General features: G+C 38.0%; 1 protein-coding gene across 1 annotated transcript in view; it reads left to right on the top strand.

Moving 5' to 3' along the window:
* Positions 1–20,468, top strand: part of rpgrip1l (RPGRIP1-like) — a 79,706-nt gene extending 59,238 nt beyond the window's left edge. The window contains exons 23-26 of the mRNA XM_002935372.5: positions 13,395–13,581; positions 14,188–14,272; positions 17,044–17,177; positions 20,278–20,468. Of these exons, the coding sequence (XP_002935418.3) occupies positions 13,395–13,581; positions 14,188–14,272; positions 17,044–17,177; positions 20,278–20,369 (498 nt within the window). The 3' untranslated portion in view covers positions 20,370–20,468. The remainder of the gene's footprint in view (positions 1–13,394; positions 13,582–14,187; positions 14,273–17,043; positions 17,178–20,277) is intronic.
* Positions 20,469–21,847: the final 1,379 nt, after the last annotated feature.

Genomic DNA, 21,847 nt, shown 5'->3' with positions numbered 1-21,847 from the left:
GAAACTAATAAAGACTTTGTAGGGGAGAGTCTGAAAAATATATACAGAGAAGGACTTTTGTCTTGATTACCTTCATACTGTGTATTTGAAGCCAGCATTCAAGATCTTTCTTTATATTGATTTGAAAATCTTTTAACTTGGATGTCCATTCCTCTTAATCTTTAGAGATCTTCACTCCCAGGTATGTTAAGTAATGTGGATACCATTTATAGGGAACATTTTTGAGGATGCTTGCATTATTTGAGGTGATAGCTATATATTAAGGGCTGTCAATTTTAATAACTTTAGCTAGATTGGGTTATTAGACTGTTGAGAACAGGAATAGAGTGAGTAATAAAAAAAAGTAGGTTTCCTTGTAGTAATGCCTTGGGGCCTAAGACAATATATTGTAAGCAGCAGGTGGAGTAAATATATCACACAGAAATATAATCTTATAGCCCATTAGCCTATACAATAACCAGATACAACTTTAACATAAAGTATTGTAAACATTTTTGGTTGTGAACCATCATATAAAAACAACCTTCTATAAAAAGGCAGTCAGAGTTTTATCGTAAAACCTTATCCTAAAATAACTTGGTTCTAAAGGTGGCCACACACGTGGCGACGTGGCGACCATCGGTCGCAAAAAAGATCGTACAATCAGCCACAAACCGTTCAGGGCTGAAACGGCAGATAAGGAGGTAGAAACAATAGGATTTCTACCTCCTTCTGCCGATTCAGCACTGAAGGCAGATTTTGGAGAGGCGCCTTCTATGGCGACCGATCAAAATCTTTTAACCTGGCCCGATCGGTGAGTCGACTGATATCAGCAGCTTCCTGCAATTATCGGTGCATGTATGGCCAGCTTAAGACAGCATTTAGGTGATGACCTTCTGTGAAGAAGCAATAAGACTATTAATACAAAAACTCTGGTTGTAGCATCGCATTTAGGGAGCAGCTTTCTGCAATGAAATTGTCGAGGCATATTAAAGTTTAATAAGTTAAAGTAAGTAATATATATGTAGTGATTAGGAAGTTGCTTTCTTGATAGAGAGGAGGACCAATAATGTCACTGACAATTAAATGCCAAATAGTTTGTAAAACATATTCTGGGAAAAGCATCTGGAACCTAGCAATAGTTAGAAAGCTCAATGCACAGCTATACAATCAAAATATATAAAAATCCCCCAAAAAAGAAAAGTTTGATATGTAACAAAATATTAGAACGAGTTGGTCAGATACAGCCTAGTAATAACCATTAGGATTGGAGAGGGCTCACCAGGGCTATGATGCAACATTGGGTGATGGTATGAATCCAGTCCAAAGTATACACCGGTAATGACCTCTGGAGCGCGTTAAATAAAGTGGTCACAGGTTATGAAAAACTTTGATTATTTGTAATCAGTGGCTATATTGGGAAACTGAAATAATAATAAAGTTCAGGTAATGTTTACAGTAGAAATATCCACTTTCAATGGTGACCTCAAAATTTGAATAATGAAGTGCAAGAAATGCATAGGACAGGTGTATAAGTCCTGCCTGGGACAATAATGCAATAATCTGAACAAGATTTAAACTTAAAATTGAGGTTTCAAAAAAAAAAAGACAGTGAGGGAAAAAAAGGAAGAAAAATATGGGTAACCAACTAGAAATAGTGCAGGCCGCAAGGAGAGGCCTGAAAAGCAAGGCATCTAAAAGAGTTAAATGACTTCAAACTTTATAGAATGAGCATGTTCAGTGAGGCACAGTCAGTGCTACTTGAACCCTCCACAAATGCATGAAAGTGTGCAGAAAAGAGCAATGTAGAATTCAGGATGATATAGTTGTCACCTTGCCATTTTTCAGGCAGGGTCTGTGGATGTAGATCTACGTGTATCTGGGTCTGCAAGTGGAGCTGGGCAGTCTTAATCCTTGGGCATGTTGTTCTGGGAGGCCCATTAGAATAATGATTCAAGTTTTTTTGCTCTTAAAAAAACTTGACTTTGAGTTATGGTTGGTATTTATTAAGTGCAAAAAACAAGAAAACTCAAATGTAAAAATTCGTAATTTAAAAGTTTGCGAGTTTCTATAGAAATCTATAGTCAAGGGGAGTTGTCATAGACAAAGTCAAGCCATATTCTAAAACTCTCAATATGCGAGTTTATTCGATTTAGAAAAACAAACTCAAAAACTGATAAATAAGGCCATAAGGGTTGCACTACATTGAAGTCTGCATTGAAGCACTGTTGAACCGGCCATGTCCTGATTTTCAGTTTAACAATAGCAGTATTGGGGAGCTCAACCCTCTGTTAACTTACCCAAACGGGTATCAGGTGCAAATACTGGAAGAACCTCACCTTGCATGGGGGTCAATATCCAACAGCAAAAAAATCCAGTAGCACACTGAAGATGCAAGCCGTGAAAAAATTGTATTTTATTTGCCCAAGTACATTTAAACAAGCAAAGAGCAACGTTTCGGGACCCTCCGGACCCTTTCTCAAGCTTTCTCAAGATTTTCAGTTTTGTCATATGTTGGACAGCTTTAATTACTCGGGCTTTGTGGAGTATCCTCTCCTTTGTGGTAAAGTTGTAAAGTGCACACTTTATGTCACTTTATGTAACCTGTCGATCAGCAGTTCTGTGCCTTTGTCCTGGTCTAGCAGCTGGTTAAATAGATTTTCACAGTTCTGTGTTAGATGACACCACAGATACAAAGATTACAGCATCGGTTTTTATTTTTAGCATCTTCCAGCAATGGAATAAAGTAGATTAAATGCCATGCTTGCATGGTGAGTCAGGTTTAATTCAGGGTAACGGCCTGAGATTACAATATCAGTTCTCTAGATAGTGGAGCTTTCTGGTTTGTACCTGTATTTTGTTTTAAGAATCCAAATCTCTTGTTGCTGACTCTCCTTAATGTCTGACAGCAGCTGTGGTTCTCTTTTGGTGGAAGAGCGGAGATCAAGCTTTGGAGGTCCAGGTTATTGGCACAGGTGGTAGGATTATGTGCTTCAGTGTAGTGCAGATATGACTCCATATCTGTAGCATCAGTGTCTGCCATTTTGAGACTCTAATCCATGCATGGAGGCGAAAAATTTCTGTGAAACAATTGGTCAGTTTTCTTGCCCTTACGTGTAAGGTTAATTTTCTGGGAAGAAGTAGTTGCACCAGATTTCTGAGTAGTGTGTGAATGGGCAAGAAATATAGACCAAATAGGCACATGGGCAACATCGAACCTTGCCTCTCATTTTGGTTTGTTTTTTTTCTACAAATAAAGTAACCACTGTAAATTAAACGAGTTGACTATCAAATTCATGTTGCTTAGATGTTTGTGAAGAAAATAGGTGCACAAATATATTGAATTTGATTTGTTGAATATGTTGAATCTGAAATAGCAATTTTCAAATATGCATTTCTCCTGCCATTATGATTTCATGATGTGTTTTTTTTTAGAATTATTTTAATATGCTATTTAAGGATTACTTTGGCAAGAGAAGTGGAGTGGAGTGCAAGGCTCCATGAAATGTCTCTCCATAAACAAAAGAGCACATTATACAAAACTTACATCAGTCTGTCCTCTAATACTTCCACCAAGGTGTCTAGTTGCCCTAGTCACTTGTTAACTGCTGGAAACAAATTATTAAATTTATATTAACAGATTTATTAACAGATATATACAGATCCCACGGTGGCTTATAGTGTGTAAGCCAACATCACCGCAGCAGTGGTTGCCCATAGCAACCAATTAGCTCGATTTGAATCGTCGCCTACAAGTTAGAAAACAAAAGCAAAAATTTGATTGGTTGCTATGGGCCACATCACAGGTGATGTTGGTTTACACTATAATAAATATGCCCCTATTAATGGATAGATAAACCTTGTAAACCATATACCACCATATAGAAAAATCACATACCTAAACAGAAGTTGTCCTGCAGATATATAAAGATGTGAAACTTATGGCTTGCACATAATCTTACAATTTAACACTAGGTACCCCCTTATAAATCATTATCTGAAAATTATTGTTAAATTTAATGCACTTCAACTTATGTGTAATTAACCCTGTGCACTATAATGTTATAAGCTAATTAAAAGAAAAAGTATGACTGCACTTCTGTAATAAGTACCCACTTGTTTGCCTTTGCTAACTAAAAAAAAAAAATCACAAATGATACTATTACCAGCTAGAGAAAATCGAAGAGGAAAGATAAGTTACACCCTAGTGATGTGTTAATATTCAACACAACAGGCTTTTCTATTTGTATTATACCCATGCTCACCTTTATCAGTTATGAGAGGATAGTCGAAGTTCAAAATTCTGTTCAGCTCCTCGAATCTTTAAACACTTGATAATTAATTCATTCAGAAAGGGGCATCAGGGTCCCAGTTGACTTTGTCAGGTTGATTTAAAACCATTTTGACCGTTTTGTTCATAAAACACTCCTATAATTCTGCTATACTATAACAAGCCTTCTCAGCATCATTAAATTTTTAAATACTTGAACTGTGAATCTTTTACAATTGTAGAAAAGGAAAATTCATCAAGATAGGGCAGCATTTTCACTCTAATTATGCCAGATATCCATAAATCAGAATAATGACATATATCCAACTCATGGGATTTAAGAAGGATGTATTGTTTTCTTTACTGCAGTTCATTGGGTATGCATGTATAATGTATTCTTATTGTAACTAAAGTAGAATGTGTCTGAGGTAGTAATGGACATTGATTCTAAACATATTACAAGTAAACAATGTATGTAATTACATATTATATATTAATTCTTCAACTTTGACCATCTATTTTAAAATAAAGATGAAATACTTCTGAAAAACTTTACCCGCTTTACATAGCTGGGATAGTGCAGAGAGAGAGAATTCTGTATTCAAAACTTTATGTAATAGACAGCAGGTTAATAAAAATGGGGTTTAGTAGAACAATAAAAGAGAGGTTTTCTGAGTTTTTGGTTCAGATATACTTTATTGGGCCAGCTCCCTCAGCTAGTAGAAAAAAATCAGTTACATAAAACTGATGGATTGATGGAGTGGCATATTCAATCAATTCGAATAAACTCATTTAATGTCTGGCATTTTCATTTAAATGAAAGTCTGAACTGAAAAAGTTGATGTGGGAAAAAGTTGCAGAAAAGACGGTAAACTCCTAATTCTTGCACTAATGGTAGTCCATAATTCCTTTATGTGAGGCAGGGCCAGATCATGTGGATAAAGTGAGCACATGGGGATTTACATCAGGGGCAGAAGTCGTTTTGTCTTTTGCCAAATCTTTTCAGTTTTAGCGGGGTTATGTATAACTGATGGAGAAATTTGTTCGGTATAAGTCTGTCTTTAGCGAAATTCCTTCCACTGTTCCCGATTGTCTATAGGGGTAGGTACCAGGCCTTCAGTTGAAGAATGGAGGCTCGAAGGGCTATATTGGTGTTGTAGGGGTTAGTTACATAGTTACATAGGGTTGAAAAAAGACCATTGTCCATCAAGTTCAACCCATCCGAGTAAACCCAGCACACAACCTATACTAACCAATCTATACACTCACATACAAACTATATATACAACCAGTAATACTAACTGTAGATATTAGTATCACAATAGCCTTGGATATTCTGCTTGTTCAAAAACTCATCCAGGCCCCTCTTAAAGGCATTAACAGAGTCTGCCATTACCACATCACTAGGAAGGGCATTCCCCAACCTCACTGCCCTCACCGTGTAAAACAACCTACGCTGCTTCAAATGGAAGCTCTGTTCCTCTAATCTATAGGGATGACCTCTGGTGCGCTGATTGTTTTTATGGGAAAAAAGAACATCCCCCAACTGCCTATAATCCCCTCTAATGTACTTGTACAGAGTAATCATGTCCCCTCGCAAGCGCCTCTTTTCCAGAGAAAACAACCCCAACCTCGACAGTCTAACCTCATAGTTTAAATCTTCCATCCCCTTTACCAGTTTAGTTGCACGTCTCTGCACTCTCTCTAGCTCATTAATATCCTTCTTAAGGACTGGAGCCCAAAACTGCACCGCATACTCAAGTTGAGGCCTTACCAGGGACCTATAAAGAGGCAAAAATATGTTCTCATCCCTTGAGTCAATGCCCTTTTTTATACAAGACAGCACTTTATTTGCTGTAGTAGCCACAGAATGACACTGCCTGGAATTAGACAACTTGTGATCTACAAAAACCCCTAGATCCTTCTCCATTAAGGATGCCCCCAACACACTACCATTCAGTAGATAGTTCGCGTTTATATTATTTCTACCAAAGTGCATAACTTTGCACTTGTCAACATTGAACCTCATTTTCCAGTTTGCTGCCCAGTTTTCCAATTTTGTCAAATCGCTCTGCAAAGCGGCAGCATCCTGCATGGAACTTATAGTTTTGCACAATTTAGTGTCATCAGCAAAAATAGAAACAGTACTCTCTATGCCCACCTCCAGGTCATTAATAAACAAGTTAAAAAGCAAAGGACCAAGGACTGACCCCTGCGGTACTCCACTAACCACACTGGCCCAATTAGAAAATGTTCCATTTACCACCACTCTTTGTACTCTATCCTTCAGCCAGTTCTCTATCCAATTACAAATATTATGTTCTAGGCCAATATTCCTCAATTTGATCATTAACCTTCTGTGAGGTACTGTATCAAAGGCTTTAGCAAAATCTAAGTAGATGACATCAACTGCCATTCCAGCATCAAGGTTCCTGCTCACCTCCTCATAAAAGGCAACTAAATTAGTCTGGCAAGATCTGTTACGCATAAAACCATGCTGGCACAAACTAATAGTATTGTGAACTGCAATGTATTCAACTATCCTATCCCTTATTACCCCTTCCAGAAGCTTTCCTACTACTGATGTCAGACTAACAGGCCTATAGTTTTCAGGCTGAGAACGAGATCCCTTTTTAAATAATGGCACCACATTAGCAATTCGCCAGTCTCTCGGCACCATGCCAAACCTCAACGAATCCTGAAAAATTATGTGAAGAGGCTTGGCAATCACAGCGCTCAGCTCATTTAATACCCTGGGATGAATCCCATCCGGTCCTGGACCTTTGTTTACCTTTACATGTTCAAGTCTCTTTTGAATTTCCTCCTGAGTGACCCATGCGTCAGTAGCTAAATTACTAGCACTGGGTATATTAAAAGGGAAGCCTTCATTAGGTGGCTCCTCAGATGTATAGACAGATGAAAAATAAGAGTTCAAAATTTCTGCTTTTTCCCCGTTCTCATCAACCAACGTACCCCCCCGTGATAATAAAGTTCCCACCCCTTCTTGCTTCATTTTTTTACTATTCACATAATTAAAAAATAATTTTAGGTGAGAAGCACCAGTGTAAGTAATACATTTGGAAGGCTAAATGGGGGAAGGCTATTCTCCCTTTGCTAATGGCTGCAGTTAGTCTCTTACAAGAGATATGAGGAGCCTTGTTCGCCCAAATAAATAGAATTATATATATATTTTTATTTTTTTTTATTTATTAAAGAAGGTGCACATTATAATTAATGGAGTATTACAGAATATGTAGAGAAGTTTGGATAAGTACACCATCTTAACCATCTTACCCCATAAATTCAGCAGTAATTTAGCCTAGTTCTTAAGGGTTAGAGAAAGGGAGTCAAATATGGTGTCTAAATTAAACTGACCAAAGGAGTGTGGGTCTTTGTGTATCTGGACTTAAAGTACTTAAGTGATGTACCCCTCTTCAGCCATAGGCCTGGGGGTAGCTGTGTGGGGGGCTTGAAGCCAATGCTATACTGTTGTGACTTTTTCCAGGTAATTTTAACTCTGGAGTACCTTGCAAAGTCCTAACTATTGTGAGAGAGTGGAGAGGGAGTCTACAGGGTCTGATAAATAGATCAGTATTTCATCCTTGAAAAGAGACAACTTCTCCATGACTTTTTATATTTAAGTTGTTTAATGGTTGGACAGCCCTTTATCATGATGGCCAGGGGTTCAGCTGAAAAAACCACAATAACAGGTACAGCTTTAAAAATTTGCAATCAGACTACCCAGGAGAATGGTCCACAGAGTCTGTACGTGGTCACGTTTGGTTTGCTGTTATCTACTGGTCACTAGCCCATGATCAATCCTCTTGTAGATAACAGTTCTACATTTTTAACATACTACTTTACATTTGTAAATTGAAGACATATTTTCTGCTGTGATAGAAGAATACAAATTTTATTCTGTGTGTCACTACATTTTATTCTGTAATCTTACTAAAAGGATATGCAGAGTTGTACATCATACAGTTGGAAATACAATTTATGGATTCCAGCAGCACAAGAATAATTGCAAATAGTACAGTAGTTACAGTAGTTACCCAGTTTCTGAACTTGTTCATTATAGATCACTTCTTAACACAAATAATATGCATTCATATTTTATATTTATATATATATAGATATATGTGTGCGTGATAACTTGAGCTGCAGGCGGCTATTATTGGGAATTGCATTGGTTTCATAGACCGGTTTTTAAATTTGAATATGAAAAGCACATTTCAGTCAGACAGTGTCACCTTAATGGCATTTGGCAGTCATTTGATTTATTAGGTTTTAGAGTAGTAAAATAATAAAAAAAGAAAACCTTTTAAATATTTCATCAAACTATGCTAATCACAGTAATATTGCCAGCTGAAGGCTTGTACCTGTATGCATAACGACACAGAAATGTGGTTGCCCTAGTAAAATTTCCATGAACCTAGTGAATAATGAAAGAAGCTTATTGAAATATTCAGATTTGGGGGGGTTTAGATAACGCACATTAGGGTACAAGATGAAAGGAAATGTCTCTCTTATAGGAGAAGAGAAACCTGCACACATCAAATATTCAGCCAGCTTGACAGCTGTGAAAATTGTCATTTTAAATGGGTACGCACTCCTTTCCATGTTATAAATACATTTTCAAATAAATATTCTTAAAGCTTATTTCCATTGTTATCATTATTCTCAGAAGAAAAAAGTGGAAGGGCATTTTTAAGTATATAATCACAGCTTATTCACCCTTTTCTCTCTGGTGTTGGCTGTATGCCAGTATTTCTATGGAGTAATATTAATAAAAATGTGTTTATTTATTAACACCAGAGAAGCAAAAACTTGTGTATAATTATTAATTGCAAATAAATACCGTATTTGGGATCAGCTTAAGTAAAAGTTGACATCTGCCTTTGTCTAAGGGAGCCCTGAAGCCTCTATAATGACTGTAATAGTGTGAACACATTTCTGTTTCGTTAACATTTTTTTCTTTTCAAGTATTGCATTCTACCACGTCTTAAAATAGTCTTGCACCATGAAAACTTGTGGGACTTCACCAATAGGTTGGCTATATATATATATATATATATATATATATATATATATATATATATGGTGCTTCAGTTGTTGCCTCCTGATGAAACGGACTGGGACTGAAACGTTGAGGCTTGCTATGTTTATTTTTCTTTTTTTTTTTTTCTCAGTAAATATCATTTTATATACATTTGTATGAAACCCTGTGTGTGCTGGCATTACTCTTGCAATATTTTAGTTTATATGGCTCTTGCACCCAGGTTGTATTTTTTATTATTGTCGTGCACCATTATGATCTCTATATAGCCGGATAAATGAGTCCCAGGAGTAAATGGAGTCCATTCTGTACTACAGTTAGTATTTTCACCTAGTATACAGTTAGTATTTTCAGCTGCCTGATTAGGTTGCAGGTGAGCAGCAAATAAAAGAGGGATTACACAGCAAGATGTTCACTCAGAGTAGGGCACAGGGTAGGAAGTCTGCCTTTGTGAGGAACACCCAAAGGGGCTGGGGATGCTGCCTGCCACTGCAAGGAGCAGAGGGATCCGTGACGACGTGTATGAGTGCCAGAACGTCAAGGCTTAGTGAGAAGCCAAAGTCTGCCAGAAGCTGGTGAGCTGGCATCCCCAGGAGGGGAGAGACAGCAGGACAGGGTGAGTAGCCCGAGTGTGTGAAGGTCATTGGGGATGGTGAGAAGCCCGGGAAAAAAGTTCTAGTGTGAGAGTTACCCTGGAAGGTGAGAGCCACAAAGGAGGGAAGTCATGAATAAGTTTGATGAACTGTGATGTTTATGGTGGGAAGAGTTTGCCCCAAATAAACTTGTTTTTTTTTTTTGCCTGAAGAAGTGGTGTCCCTGTCTATATATATATATATATATATATATATATATATATATATATATATAGGCACAGTACCGCACAACTGGATTGTTGTACTATGCTTTTATATATATTATGTACAAGTGTGTGTGTGTGTGTGTGTGTGTTTGTTGAGGAAGGGAAAAGAAAAGAGCCAGGAAATGCTACAGCAAGTTATTGAGCACATATCTACTGAATAAAGGAGGACGATAAAGGGAGCTACATTGAGGCTGAAACAATAAGAGCAGGTGCTTTCTCTTCAACTGCAGCAGAATTCAGACCTATACTCACAGTTGCCCCTTTCCATTCAACTTTTTTAAAAAGTATCCTTAACCCCTGGTTCAATATTAGCTCCTTTCTTAGTCAACTGCCACTACATCAGACACTAGTCACCATATTAATAGTTGCTGCTCTCTAGCAGCCTCATTAGGCAGGATAGAACCCCAAGTTCTACATTCACTTCTGCAGCAGGGAAGATCCCCAACCCATTCACCGGTAAAATACTGAGACTGTGGGGCTGATTTACTTACCCACGAACGGGTCGAATGGAGTCCGATTGCGTTTTTTTCGTAATGATCGGTACTTTGCGATTTTTTCGTATGTTTTGCGATTTTTTCGGATTCTTTACGAATTTTTCGGATCCAATACGATTTTTGCGTAAAAACGCGAGTTTTCCTATCCATTACGAAAGTTGCGTAAAAAGTTGCGCATTTTGCGTAGCGTTAAAACTTACGCGAAAAGTTGCGCATTTTTCGCGTAAGTTTTAACGCTACGCAAAATGCGCAACTTTTTACGCAACTTACGTAATGGATACGAAAAACTCGCGTTTTTACGCAAAAATCGTATTGGATCCGAAAAATTCGTACAGAATCCGAAAAAATCGCAAAACATACGAAAAAGTCGCAAAATGTTCGTTTTCAAGTCGGAACTTTTCCAATTCGGGTCGGATTCGTGGGTTAGTAAATCAGCCCCTGTGTCTTTGTGTGTATTGCTGTATGTGTAGGGAGTGTTCCCAGCAAGGCTTTAACAAGTAGAGCTACAACAGAGTATCCTGTAACCTGCCTACCTCAAAGAGCAGAAAATATTCCTTCCTGATTCCCAATCACATGAGTCCTAGGATCAACTTCTAATAAAGTTAATTTCAGCATGCCTGTATTTTTTAAAAAAAAATAATAAATATGACCATTTGCACTATTCAACTTTTTGAGCATTATCTGGTATGCCCCCACTGCATCTGGGTGGTGCAAGGATGAATTACAACAAAGTTACAAAGAAGAGAGATTTCCAGTTCAAAGAGACAAGATAAGGAACATCCACATAAACAGACACGCAACAATTTTGCCTACAAAAAATCTTTGTGTTCCTGGCTTTAAAACGCTTGAAAGTTAATACCCAAGTCTGGCCATGACTACCCTGTTCCACTAGTGTGTAGGAGAAAAAATAGCTTATCTTAAAGCAGTTGCATTGTGAAGTGCTGGATCTTTCTGAAATGGCTGCCTACACACCAGTATTACATCTAAAAAAATACATTTATTGGTCCAAGAATACTATTTAAAAGGTATAGTGAATTATTTGCAATGTACCCAGTGAAATTTAGTAAAAAAAACTACACCATAACAATCATGACAGAATCTGTTTCTTTAATTTTAGTAGATGCCCTTGTGTCTGCAGGAAGCCTTTACTGGTAAATAAAGCATAAGAGTTTATTTTATGCTCCCATTATGTATTTATACATGCAGTAGTTGCCACCTCCCTCCTTTAAAGAACAATGAAAGTCATTTGGGGGTGCCAAAATGTTAGGCACCCCCAAGTGACTTAAATCGCTTACCTTGTACTCCGGGCTGGTGCCCCTGTTAGGAGAAAACAGCACCAATCCGGGGTACCTGCAGCGAGCGCTTCCTGCTTTGTTTTGCCGGGACCCCAGGACCGCCGCATGCGCAGTAGAGTGAAAAGCCGACTCCTCTGTTAAAGTTCGGGTTTTTCACTCTACTGCGCATGTGAAGCAGGAAGGAGGAAGCGCTGGCAGCTACACCGGGCTGGTGCTTTTCTCTCAGAACAGGGGCACCAGCCCGGAGTAAAAGGTAGGCGATTTAAGTCACTTGGGGGTGCCTAACATTTTGGCACCCCCAAGTGACTTTGCCTTTCCTTGTCCTTTAAGGGCTTCTGCTCCAGTGTAAACAATCCCAACTTGGCCAGCTTTTTTTCCACTTAGGCCTTCCATGCGCTTTATCAGCTTAGTCACTTTTGTTTTTACTTTCTCTATTTTAATAATATACATTTTGAGCACTGCTTATTCTAACAAGGTCCTTATCAGAGCTTTGTAAAAGGGAACAATCATAATTGATATTGATATTAATTAGGACAATTATCTTGAGATCTTGAGTACTAATTACTACCCTCTCCTTCTGTAAAGCTATACATCTTTTAATTCAGGACCATACCTTGCTGTTGACAAGCATTATTTGCTACAGCTAAGTTTATTATCTACAAGTACCCATGTTATTCTCCATTAAGGCTGTATCTAACTTATTCCCATTAAGGGTACTTGTTGCTTACATATTTTTAAATCCCAGGTGTATAACTGTAAATTACATTAAATCTGCAACTTAGCTGGTTATATTGCCAGTTTGTCCAAATCCCCCTGCAAGGATGACAAACCCTGGATGGAATTAACTAGCCTGTGCATCATTGACAAACAGATACATTGCCTATAATTAATGAACAAATTCAAGAAAGGTGGACCTAATGCACCATACTATCAGTGCCTATCAGTGCATATACACTCAGGGAGAGGAAGGCAGTGGATTGAATTTTCTCCTCTGGCTTGTAAATGACTCTTTTGCCATTAGCCTAATTGTGCTTAAACATTTAAGTGCCATATCCTGTCTAAGCCACTGACTTGTTTGAGCTGAGTCATATGTTTCACTTCATATTGAATTCTGCAATTCTAATTCCTCTATTGTATACACTGAAGAAAGCAACTAATTATAGGACAATGAACCAACCCAAATCCAAGCCCCTTCCATTGGTCCCCATACCACCTGTTATTGTCACAAGTGTACCTAACTTGTAAATTTTTGGTTCCCAGCATATACATTTTACCATGTACTATACAAATTATTATCACTTAGGCCCCATTAATAAGTGGGACACATACTTAAAGAAGAAGTATGTAAGTTAGAATGTGTTTTAGCTCTGCCTTGTTCCAATGAAATCAATCAGCAAAACTATGTTTATATAACATTCTTTTTCTTGTCCCCATTTAGCAATTTGAAAAAATCCGTATAGAGATCATCTCTCTTAGCCTCAACTCAACATCAGATGTTGCACAGAATGATACAATCCAGAAACTGTTTGTCGAATACAGATTCTGCAACATTGTCACCGAGGAAACACCAGTGTCTCTTCAAAAACCTGCCAGTGGGCTGCAGATATACTACAATTACAGCAATGGTACAACTTGCAGAAGATGAATGTGGGGTGGAAAACTAAATATGAGAAATATACATATGTTGCATTCAGGTGTTTGATTTCATGTAGCTCTGCATTTAGGTGTGAAATCTCTGTTTCTCTATGTTTCTAGGTTTGCATAAAGTCAGTCCTATTCCAGTTGCTTGATCTGTATGACAGTAAAATAGTTAATAGTAATTTTGACCAGCCTTTTGTGACTTTTGTGAGAAATTAGTGTTTTAGTGTTGATGATTTCAACTGGAAGTAGTAGTTTGTTGAAATATTGCCCCATTAAGGCATGGAGGAGTTCAGCCCCAGTCTAGAAAAAAGCCATGGACACAATAATCCATTCACTCTTGGGATTATCCTTGCATTAGTTGTTTCTAAGGTTTTTTTTTTTCTATAAAAATGTAGGTTCCTTGTAACCTGAACTGTATAAATTAGAACTAAAATCCTTTAATGGGTTTTGGATTCCAGTGGAGGGTCATAAATAGCAAAAGCGTTTTCACATTTGACAAACAATCGGTGGCATTTACATACTGTATTTGTTTACTATGTGACTTTGAGTGAGAATTTTTGAAAATTAGATCTTTTTTTCTCCCCTTCCAGTAATTCATGTGGATAAAGAAAATAACCAGGCAAACAGAGACCTTCTACGATCTTTGCTTAATGATCCTAATACCAGCAATGGAAGGTAAGGAACCCCATGGAATGCTTACACCTATAATACAGAGACTATTATGGATCCATAAAGAAAACCTGAGTGAAGTGGATATATCTACTTAAAAAATCATAACATGTTTGATTGGCTAATCAATTGACCAAGCAATTAATATTTATTTAATAATTTTGTTAAATTGTATTTATTTTTTTAATAAAATGTTTTATTGGTAACATTTGTTCAACTACTTAAAGCAAGATAGTGGCACACTCAAAGAGAAAGAAGTATAGTTTGTTATTCCTAAAAGGTATATGTAACATACATGGGAACCTTTGCAAATTTTGTTTTCAGAGCCTTACTACTTTTTGCTTTTAGATCTTGGCGAAATTGTTGTTGCCAAAAAACATAAATACAATCCGTGTCATATATTCTTATTTAAAAAGGCAATTTAAAATGAGGTTGACTGGTATATAACCCACAAATTCAAAGCACATTGTGCACTGCCTTGCAATTAAGCATTTTAAAGAAACAATAAAATATTGCTACAAAAGATGAATAGTAAAATATTCTTTTTAAAACATATGCATTTTCCCTAGTCTTAAAAGCTGATCTTAAATTTCATAAGCTACCATGGGTGTGCGTTCCCATTTTATAGCGGAAACTTTATTTTATTGTGCTTTGTTGTAATCCAGATTTGGGTCATTGAGGGGTTTGTAGAGCAGATTCCTTGTATATTGATTTCTTTTAGTTAACCAAAAGTTGTGATATTTTTTCTTAAAGACACCTGTAGACAAATCACGTGTTCAGAATCTTCATGTAGAATTGCCTATATATGGCAGCAGGGCAGGAAGAGTATGGCACACACACCCAGCATAGGGCAGGCAGAGTATGGCACGCACAGGCAGCATAGGGCAGGCATAGTATGGTACGCACAGGCAGCATAGGACAGGCATAGTATGGCACACACAGGCAGGGTAGGGCAGGCATAGTATGGCACACACAGGCAGGGTAGGGCAGGCAGATTATGGCACACACAGGCAGCATAGGGCAGGCAGAGTATGGCACACACAGGCAGGGTAGGGCAGGCAGAGTATGGCACACACAGGCAGGGTAGGGCAGGCATAGTATGGCACACACAGGCAGGGTAGGGCAGGCAGAGTACTGCCTGTGTGTACAATACTCTGCCTGTCCTATGCTGCCTGTGTGTGCCATACTATGCCTGCCCTGTGCTGCCTGTGTGTGCCATACTCTGCCTGCCCTACCCTGCCTGTGTGTGCCATACTCTGCCTGCCCTACCCTGCCTGTGTGCGCGATACTCTGCCTGCCCTACCCTGCCTGTGTGTGCGATACTCTGCCTGCCCTACGCTGCCTGTATGTGCCATACTCTGCCTGCCCTACCCTGCCTATGTGTGCCATACGCTGCCTGTGTGTGCCATATTCTGTCTGCCCTATGCTGCCTGTGGGAGGTGAACCTGGCAGGGGTTTGTTCTGGGAGTTTGTTAGCATTTGGAAATAGTCATTATATGGTCCCTAAAGGTGTGTAATTATGTGGTGGGGGTTGCTGTGCTATCCACAGGGGAGGAGGAGGCATACGGATTTAAGGGTGTGTCTTAATATGACATAATATAATTCTTTAATATTTCAATTAAGGGTGATATCTCTACAGTGAGCACCAACGATTTGGGTTTTTGCTGCGCTACCACCATTAATGTGGGTATGGTTTTAAAAGATTTTGAGTTCCAATATCTGTATAAAGGCAAGGAATAAGGAATCCCTTTGTTTTTACCTGCATAGCTGACAATCCAGCTCTTAACTTTAGTTGAGTGGACGAATGATCTTTGCTGTGACTTATGGTCATGGGGAAGATCATATTTATAGCGTGTATGGTCACCTTTAGGTCCACTCTCAATTTGTTTATTGACAATGTGGGGGAGGGCATAGCAAGCCATGTATCAGTTTTTGTAGAAGACACAAATATTGTATGGAAGGGTAATTATTTCACTTTACAAAACACTGGTAAGGCCCCCATCTAAATTACAGTGCAATTTTGGTCTCTGTACCTAAAATTATATCCTTATAAATAGTGACGTCATCAGTTATAATCTGTGCTTAGTAATTTTTGTCATTAAAACTTGTGTATTATAAAATATATAATATCCCTTGTTACCTTTAAGTCCCATGACCTAAATAAAATCACCTACCCTTGGATTTCATACAATTATATGGACATGGAACTCCATGACCTTAAAGAGGACCTGTTGCCTATACGCATGCATTGGTTACACAATTAGATGTTGAGGAGGGAGGGGAAAAGTGAGGAGTGCATTGATATCTAAGAATCGCTGAATGGAAAGAAAAAGTAATTGTCTACCCTGCCTCTATGCCTAAAGCATTAAGGCAGGACAGGCAATATATGATTGACAGCTGGGATTTTTAAATGCCTTTATAATTGGTATGGATGTGTTAATAGTGAAAGAAATTTTGGTTTCATGTATAATTTAAAATGCTCTTTTATTTTACAGCTTTTTATGTCTGGGTGACAGGGTCCCCTTTAACTAAAGTACTAAAATACTTTGCCTTACTTTGCTCTTGTGATAATAGAAATCTCATTTGCTATTTATGGTTTGGTCTAGTGACTGTACTAATCTGCCTTATTCAGAACCAGAAAGGAAATTGCACAAAAATTTCTGTGACTTCAGTTAGTATTTTTATGTATTTACACTCTCTATGAAATTTTCATGCTAGATGAGGAGCCCAAAGATTTGGATTGTGTACTGTTTCTGATTTTATTTTTTATTTCTTAGTGTGAAATTTACAGTAGTAAGTGACCCACCTGAAGATGAACAAGATCTGGATTGTGACGACATTGGGTTTGCCAGCATCAACCTCAGTGAGATCTTGCAAAGTGGCAAAGATGTTATTAACAGGAGTATTGAGAGTATGTTTCACTAGTCTAAATAATTAATGTAATATCTTGGCCAGCCTTTATTTAGTCACACATAGTAAATAGCACATGGTTAAAATGTAATGTAATGAGGCATGTGCAACCGTGTGGACGCTCTTCCACTCGTCCAATGATAAGCACTGTTTTTGACCCTAAGTAGCTTATTAGGCCTTAATAGCCATTAGGAGATACCTGTTGACAATTGCAGAGCTTAATAAAATCTGACAACCCAAACGTTTGGCTGTTACTCAACAACCATGGGTCCCTCTAAGCAACTGAAAGAGGAACTGAAAAGTATAGTAATCAATTTCTACAAAGGAAGGAAAGGCTATAAAGATATTGCCAACTTCTTCCAGCTTGCAATTTTCACTGTCCATAATGTCATCAAGAAGTTGCTGGTAAGGGGCACTGTGAAACTGAAGGCAAGACCTGGAAAGCCAAAAAAACTTTCAGGGAGAACTGCTAGTATGCAGGGCCTTAAAGACAAAGGCAAATCCTTTTGTGACTGGAAAGAACCTGCAGGAAGGTTTAGCTAACATAGGAGTTGTATTGCACCATTCAACGGTGCAGTGTTGCTTGTGCAAACATGTGGTATGCAAAACAGCATGTAAAAAAGATGCTAAAAAAATGGTGTGGACTGATAAAGTCAAATGTAAACTCTTTGGCTAGAAACAACAATGTTTGGACAAAAAGGGGCAGCATTTATTTAAGGAAAAACACATTGACACCTGTTAACGGTTGTGTAGCAGCCAGTACAGGAAATATTGTACATGTAGAGATCAGAATGGTTTCCGATTTCACATTGAATTTCAAGTTGAAGCTGAAAAGTGGATGGCACCTACAAGATAATGATCCTAAACATACCACAAAAGCCACCATAAGCTACTTAAAGAAAAGCAAGCTGAAGACTTTGGAATGGCACTCAGTCTTTTGACACAAACATCGCTGATAATCTATGAGTATGTTTTAAACACATTGAAGATGACTCAAGATAGATAAAAGACAGATAAAAGCTACCAATGGTTGACAGCTTTTCAGCCCCTGTATGGGGCCCTCAGGTGGGCCTGTCTGACTGATATCTGACCAAAAATCCGGCAAGTATAAAAATCCTGTCAGGGTGAGGAGTACATCAGTTTGTTGATGTGGTTCATACTCCAATGGCCTGCATCTCATTAGTGTGATCTGATCGTTTGGCCCTCAGCCCACCTGAAGATCTGTGCCAAATACCAAATACTGATGTACTAGACTGTCCAAACCTTTGCACATGCCACATTTTCTTTGTTCCCATGTTTTAAAGTTGGTATAAATGCAGATGCATTAACATTTGCAAATATGTTTTGTTTTATTACACTGATTCCTGCAGAAATTGTTTAATACTCTTCATTTACAGATTTAACTAAACATGTAATTTGCTAAGTGTATAAAATGTACATGGATTTGGACACACATTTTGGCTACTCCTAGTTCCAGCCCTGTATGATATGTATATCTGGTATAATTAATGGGTTTAATCTAGCTTTCTCTTTTGTATTGTGCAAAATTCCCTTAGGCTACTGCCACAAGGCTGAAAAACAGGCAATATGCTGCCATCTGCTCATTCCTGTGTCTGTACTGACTGGCGTTGGCCTGTGTGCAATCACACAGAGGGAAGTTTTGGTGCAGAAACACAGTTTGCATTTTTGCACCACACAGGCCAAAGCAGGGTCTTGTCAGTGCAGATATTAGAAGTAGAAGATCAGCTGCTTCAACACTGGAGGAGTAAAAGCCTTGTGATGCCCCAGCTTTAGCTCTAGGGCAGCTGAGTACTGGCTTCCTTTTACATTCTAAAGGGTCTAACAAAGCTCTATTTAAATAGCACACAACTTGTATTTAGTGATAAGCGATTTTTTTCTCCAGGCATGCATTCACAGTGAATTTCCGCATTTCGGCATTGGTGAAATGTTCTGTGAAACTTCTGTGAAAATTCACCACAGGAAAATTTGCCGCGTGTCAAAATGTGGCACGGTTGTGTAAAAAAAAAATCAAGAGTAGAGCTTGGAAAAATGTCAACTCGCAGTAGTTTTGTGTCGTGCTCAGTGTGATAAAATGTCATGTTTTCATATTTAAATATGTTGTTCCTGTTCCAAACATTTTTCTATTATTTTCTATTTGTTACCAACCATTTTTCTAAAATTGAAGTTTAAACTTTTGTGTTCTTTTCTCTGGTGTTTTGAATCGGGCAGCTCAGTAATGCATGTTCAGATTCTGAACTGTTAATTTCATACATTAGTTGATACATTTCTCAGCAATGTATCAACTAACATTTTGCAACTATTGTATCAGTTACAACTGCTGACTGCAATAAAACTCAGGGATTATGCACCAACTAATGCATGAAATTAGAAAGGTTTAAAGAGTTGGTGACCCCACTCACAGATCTGCTCTAGGAAGACACAAGAATGGACAAAATCAACTTTAAACTTCAGTATTAGAAAAATTGTATTTCTGGCTTAGCTAGTATCTAAAGCAACTGGACTTGCTAAGTAATCAGTGAAGACATTTCACTACTCATATGAGCAGCTTCTTCAATTCATCTTAAAGTGGAGAAACCATCCCTAAACAGAGGGCCTGACAGAGGCCTTCAGCACCATCTGTCTGCTACATACAATGCTGTTCTAACATCTGTACCCCGGCACTTTCAAAACTCTTCACACATCCATTCATGCAACTATAACAAGTAACACCTGTCTCTATGAGTTGCATGATACTTTGGTAATCCTATCAATGTAACTCAACAGCATTCACACCTCTGTGAGATTCAGGTGTCACCTCTCTCAGGAGTTACAATGTGCCATTGTGATTGGATGAGTGGAAGAGTATATATGCTGAAGTCATTTGAACTGAAGACGCTGCACGGATGAGTAGTGAAACCTCTTCAGTGATTATTCAGCAAGTCAAGTTGCTTCAGATTTACTTATACTAGATATACCATGACATGAATGAATGAAAATCTTAATAGTTTTATTTCTGGTGATCTGAAAACATCCAAAGTGTTTGAATGGCGAATAACCCCTTTAAGATGGATGTCATGTTTGTAACTTTTTTTTTTTCTCAGTTTATAGCTCACCCTCTGGCGGGGAAGCAATTGGTATGCTAACTGTGACAGTGGAAGCCCTGGAAGCTCTACAATCAGTACTGCGGGATTGAGATGCTGTATAGAACAGGATTTCTCTTTGAAAATTCATGATTTTGTTATCAAGGGCTGTTACTAATTTTTTTTTAATAAAGGTACAAACCTAAAAACAACTAAAGCAAAAACAAATTGCTAGAAATGCTTTATTTTATATACTTAAAGTAAAAGTAACACCAAAAAATGAAAGTGTATCAAAGTATTTAATATATAATGTACTGTTCCCCTACATTGGTAAAACTGGTTTGATTGCTTCAAAAACCCTACTATAGTTTATATAATTAAGCTCCAGCACAGCCATGGGGGCAGCCATTTAAGATAGAAAAAAGGAGAAAAGTCACAAGTAACATAGCAGATAACAGATAAAACACTATTGTAGTCTACAGACCTTATCTGTTATCTGCTATGTAACCTGTGCCTTTTCTTTTTTTTTTCTAGTTTGAATGGCTGCCCCCATGGCTACACTGGAGGTCATTTATATAAACTATAGTAGGGTTTCTAAAGAAAACACAAAACTTTAACCAGCCCAGGGCGACAGTACACTGCATTTTATTCGCTCTAACACATTTTCCATTTTTGGTGTTACTTTTCCTTTAACCTTCTGTCCAAGCCCAGAGGTTCAGCAACCCTTTAACAGTAATAACACATGCCTTCTGTCCACTGCAGCCCCCCCCCCTTATAAAGTTTTAAATAAAAACTATTGGGTTTTTTTTAATGCCCATCATTTCAGCACAAAATATGTGCTCTGAATCAGCAGAATAGAAGATGGGAACTTACTGAGAGAAGTAATTTCCCTGCACACATTGTTCATGTTAATGGGGTATGGTGGCTTTTGGCTGGCACAAAAGCCCAAACATAATGTATACCCTATTTCTCAGTGGACGTTTACTATTCCTTTAATGCTTAGACTAAACGTTGTTTTTTATGTGAAATTAAAATCATAGTGCCTTGAGCATAATCCAAGCACCAATGGAGGAGAGATTTATCTGTGCTACTGTGATAATCACTTAGTACTGCATACTGTCATTTCCTTGTATTTTAGTAGAGATGCAGGGCAAAATACAGTTGGGGTCATTATATGCTTATATATGGTCCCATTGGTCTGTTGGCACAATGAAGAGGTGCAACCCACACGATGCAAAGTGTTTCTTTGACCATTTTAAATCTAGCCCCACTGAGTATAGCTTGTTATGTGTATTAATGTACTAGTCTGACTTGTTGCTAGACATTGTATTATCCTTTATTTTAACTGTGGAAAGCACATTACTGCAAATGCATTATATTTTATAAAGACTATACAAGTTTGATACTAAGTATGAATTTTAGGGAGTACACCTGCTGTGCCCAAACAGCTGATTGTGCTGACACTAAAATTGACTTTGGCAACATTTACAGTTCCAGAACTACAATTACCTAGTGCCTGTTCATGCTTAAAAGACCGATACTGGCATTAATAGTCTGGGGCCCATTTATGCATGTACACATACATGCATAA

This window comes from Xenopus tropicalis, chromosome 4 (assembly GCF_000004195.4).
Source record: "Xenopus tropicalis strain Nigerian chromosome 4, UCB_Xtro_10.0, whole genome shotgun sequence".
Classification (NCBI taxonomy): Eukaryota; Metazoa; Chordata; class Amphibia; order Anura; family Pipidae; genus Xenopus; species Xenopus tropicalis.
The sequence above is the reverse complement of the archived record's forward strand: the minus strand, read 5'-3'. Positions and strand labels throughout refer to the sequence as shown.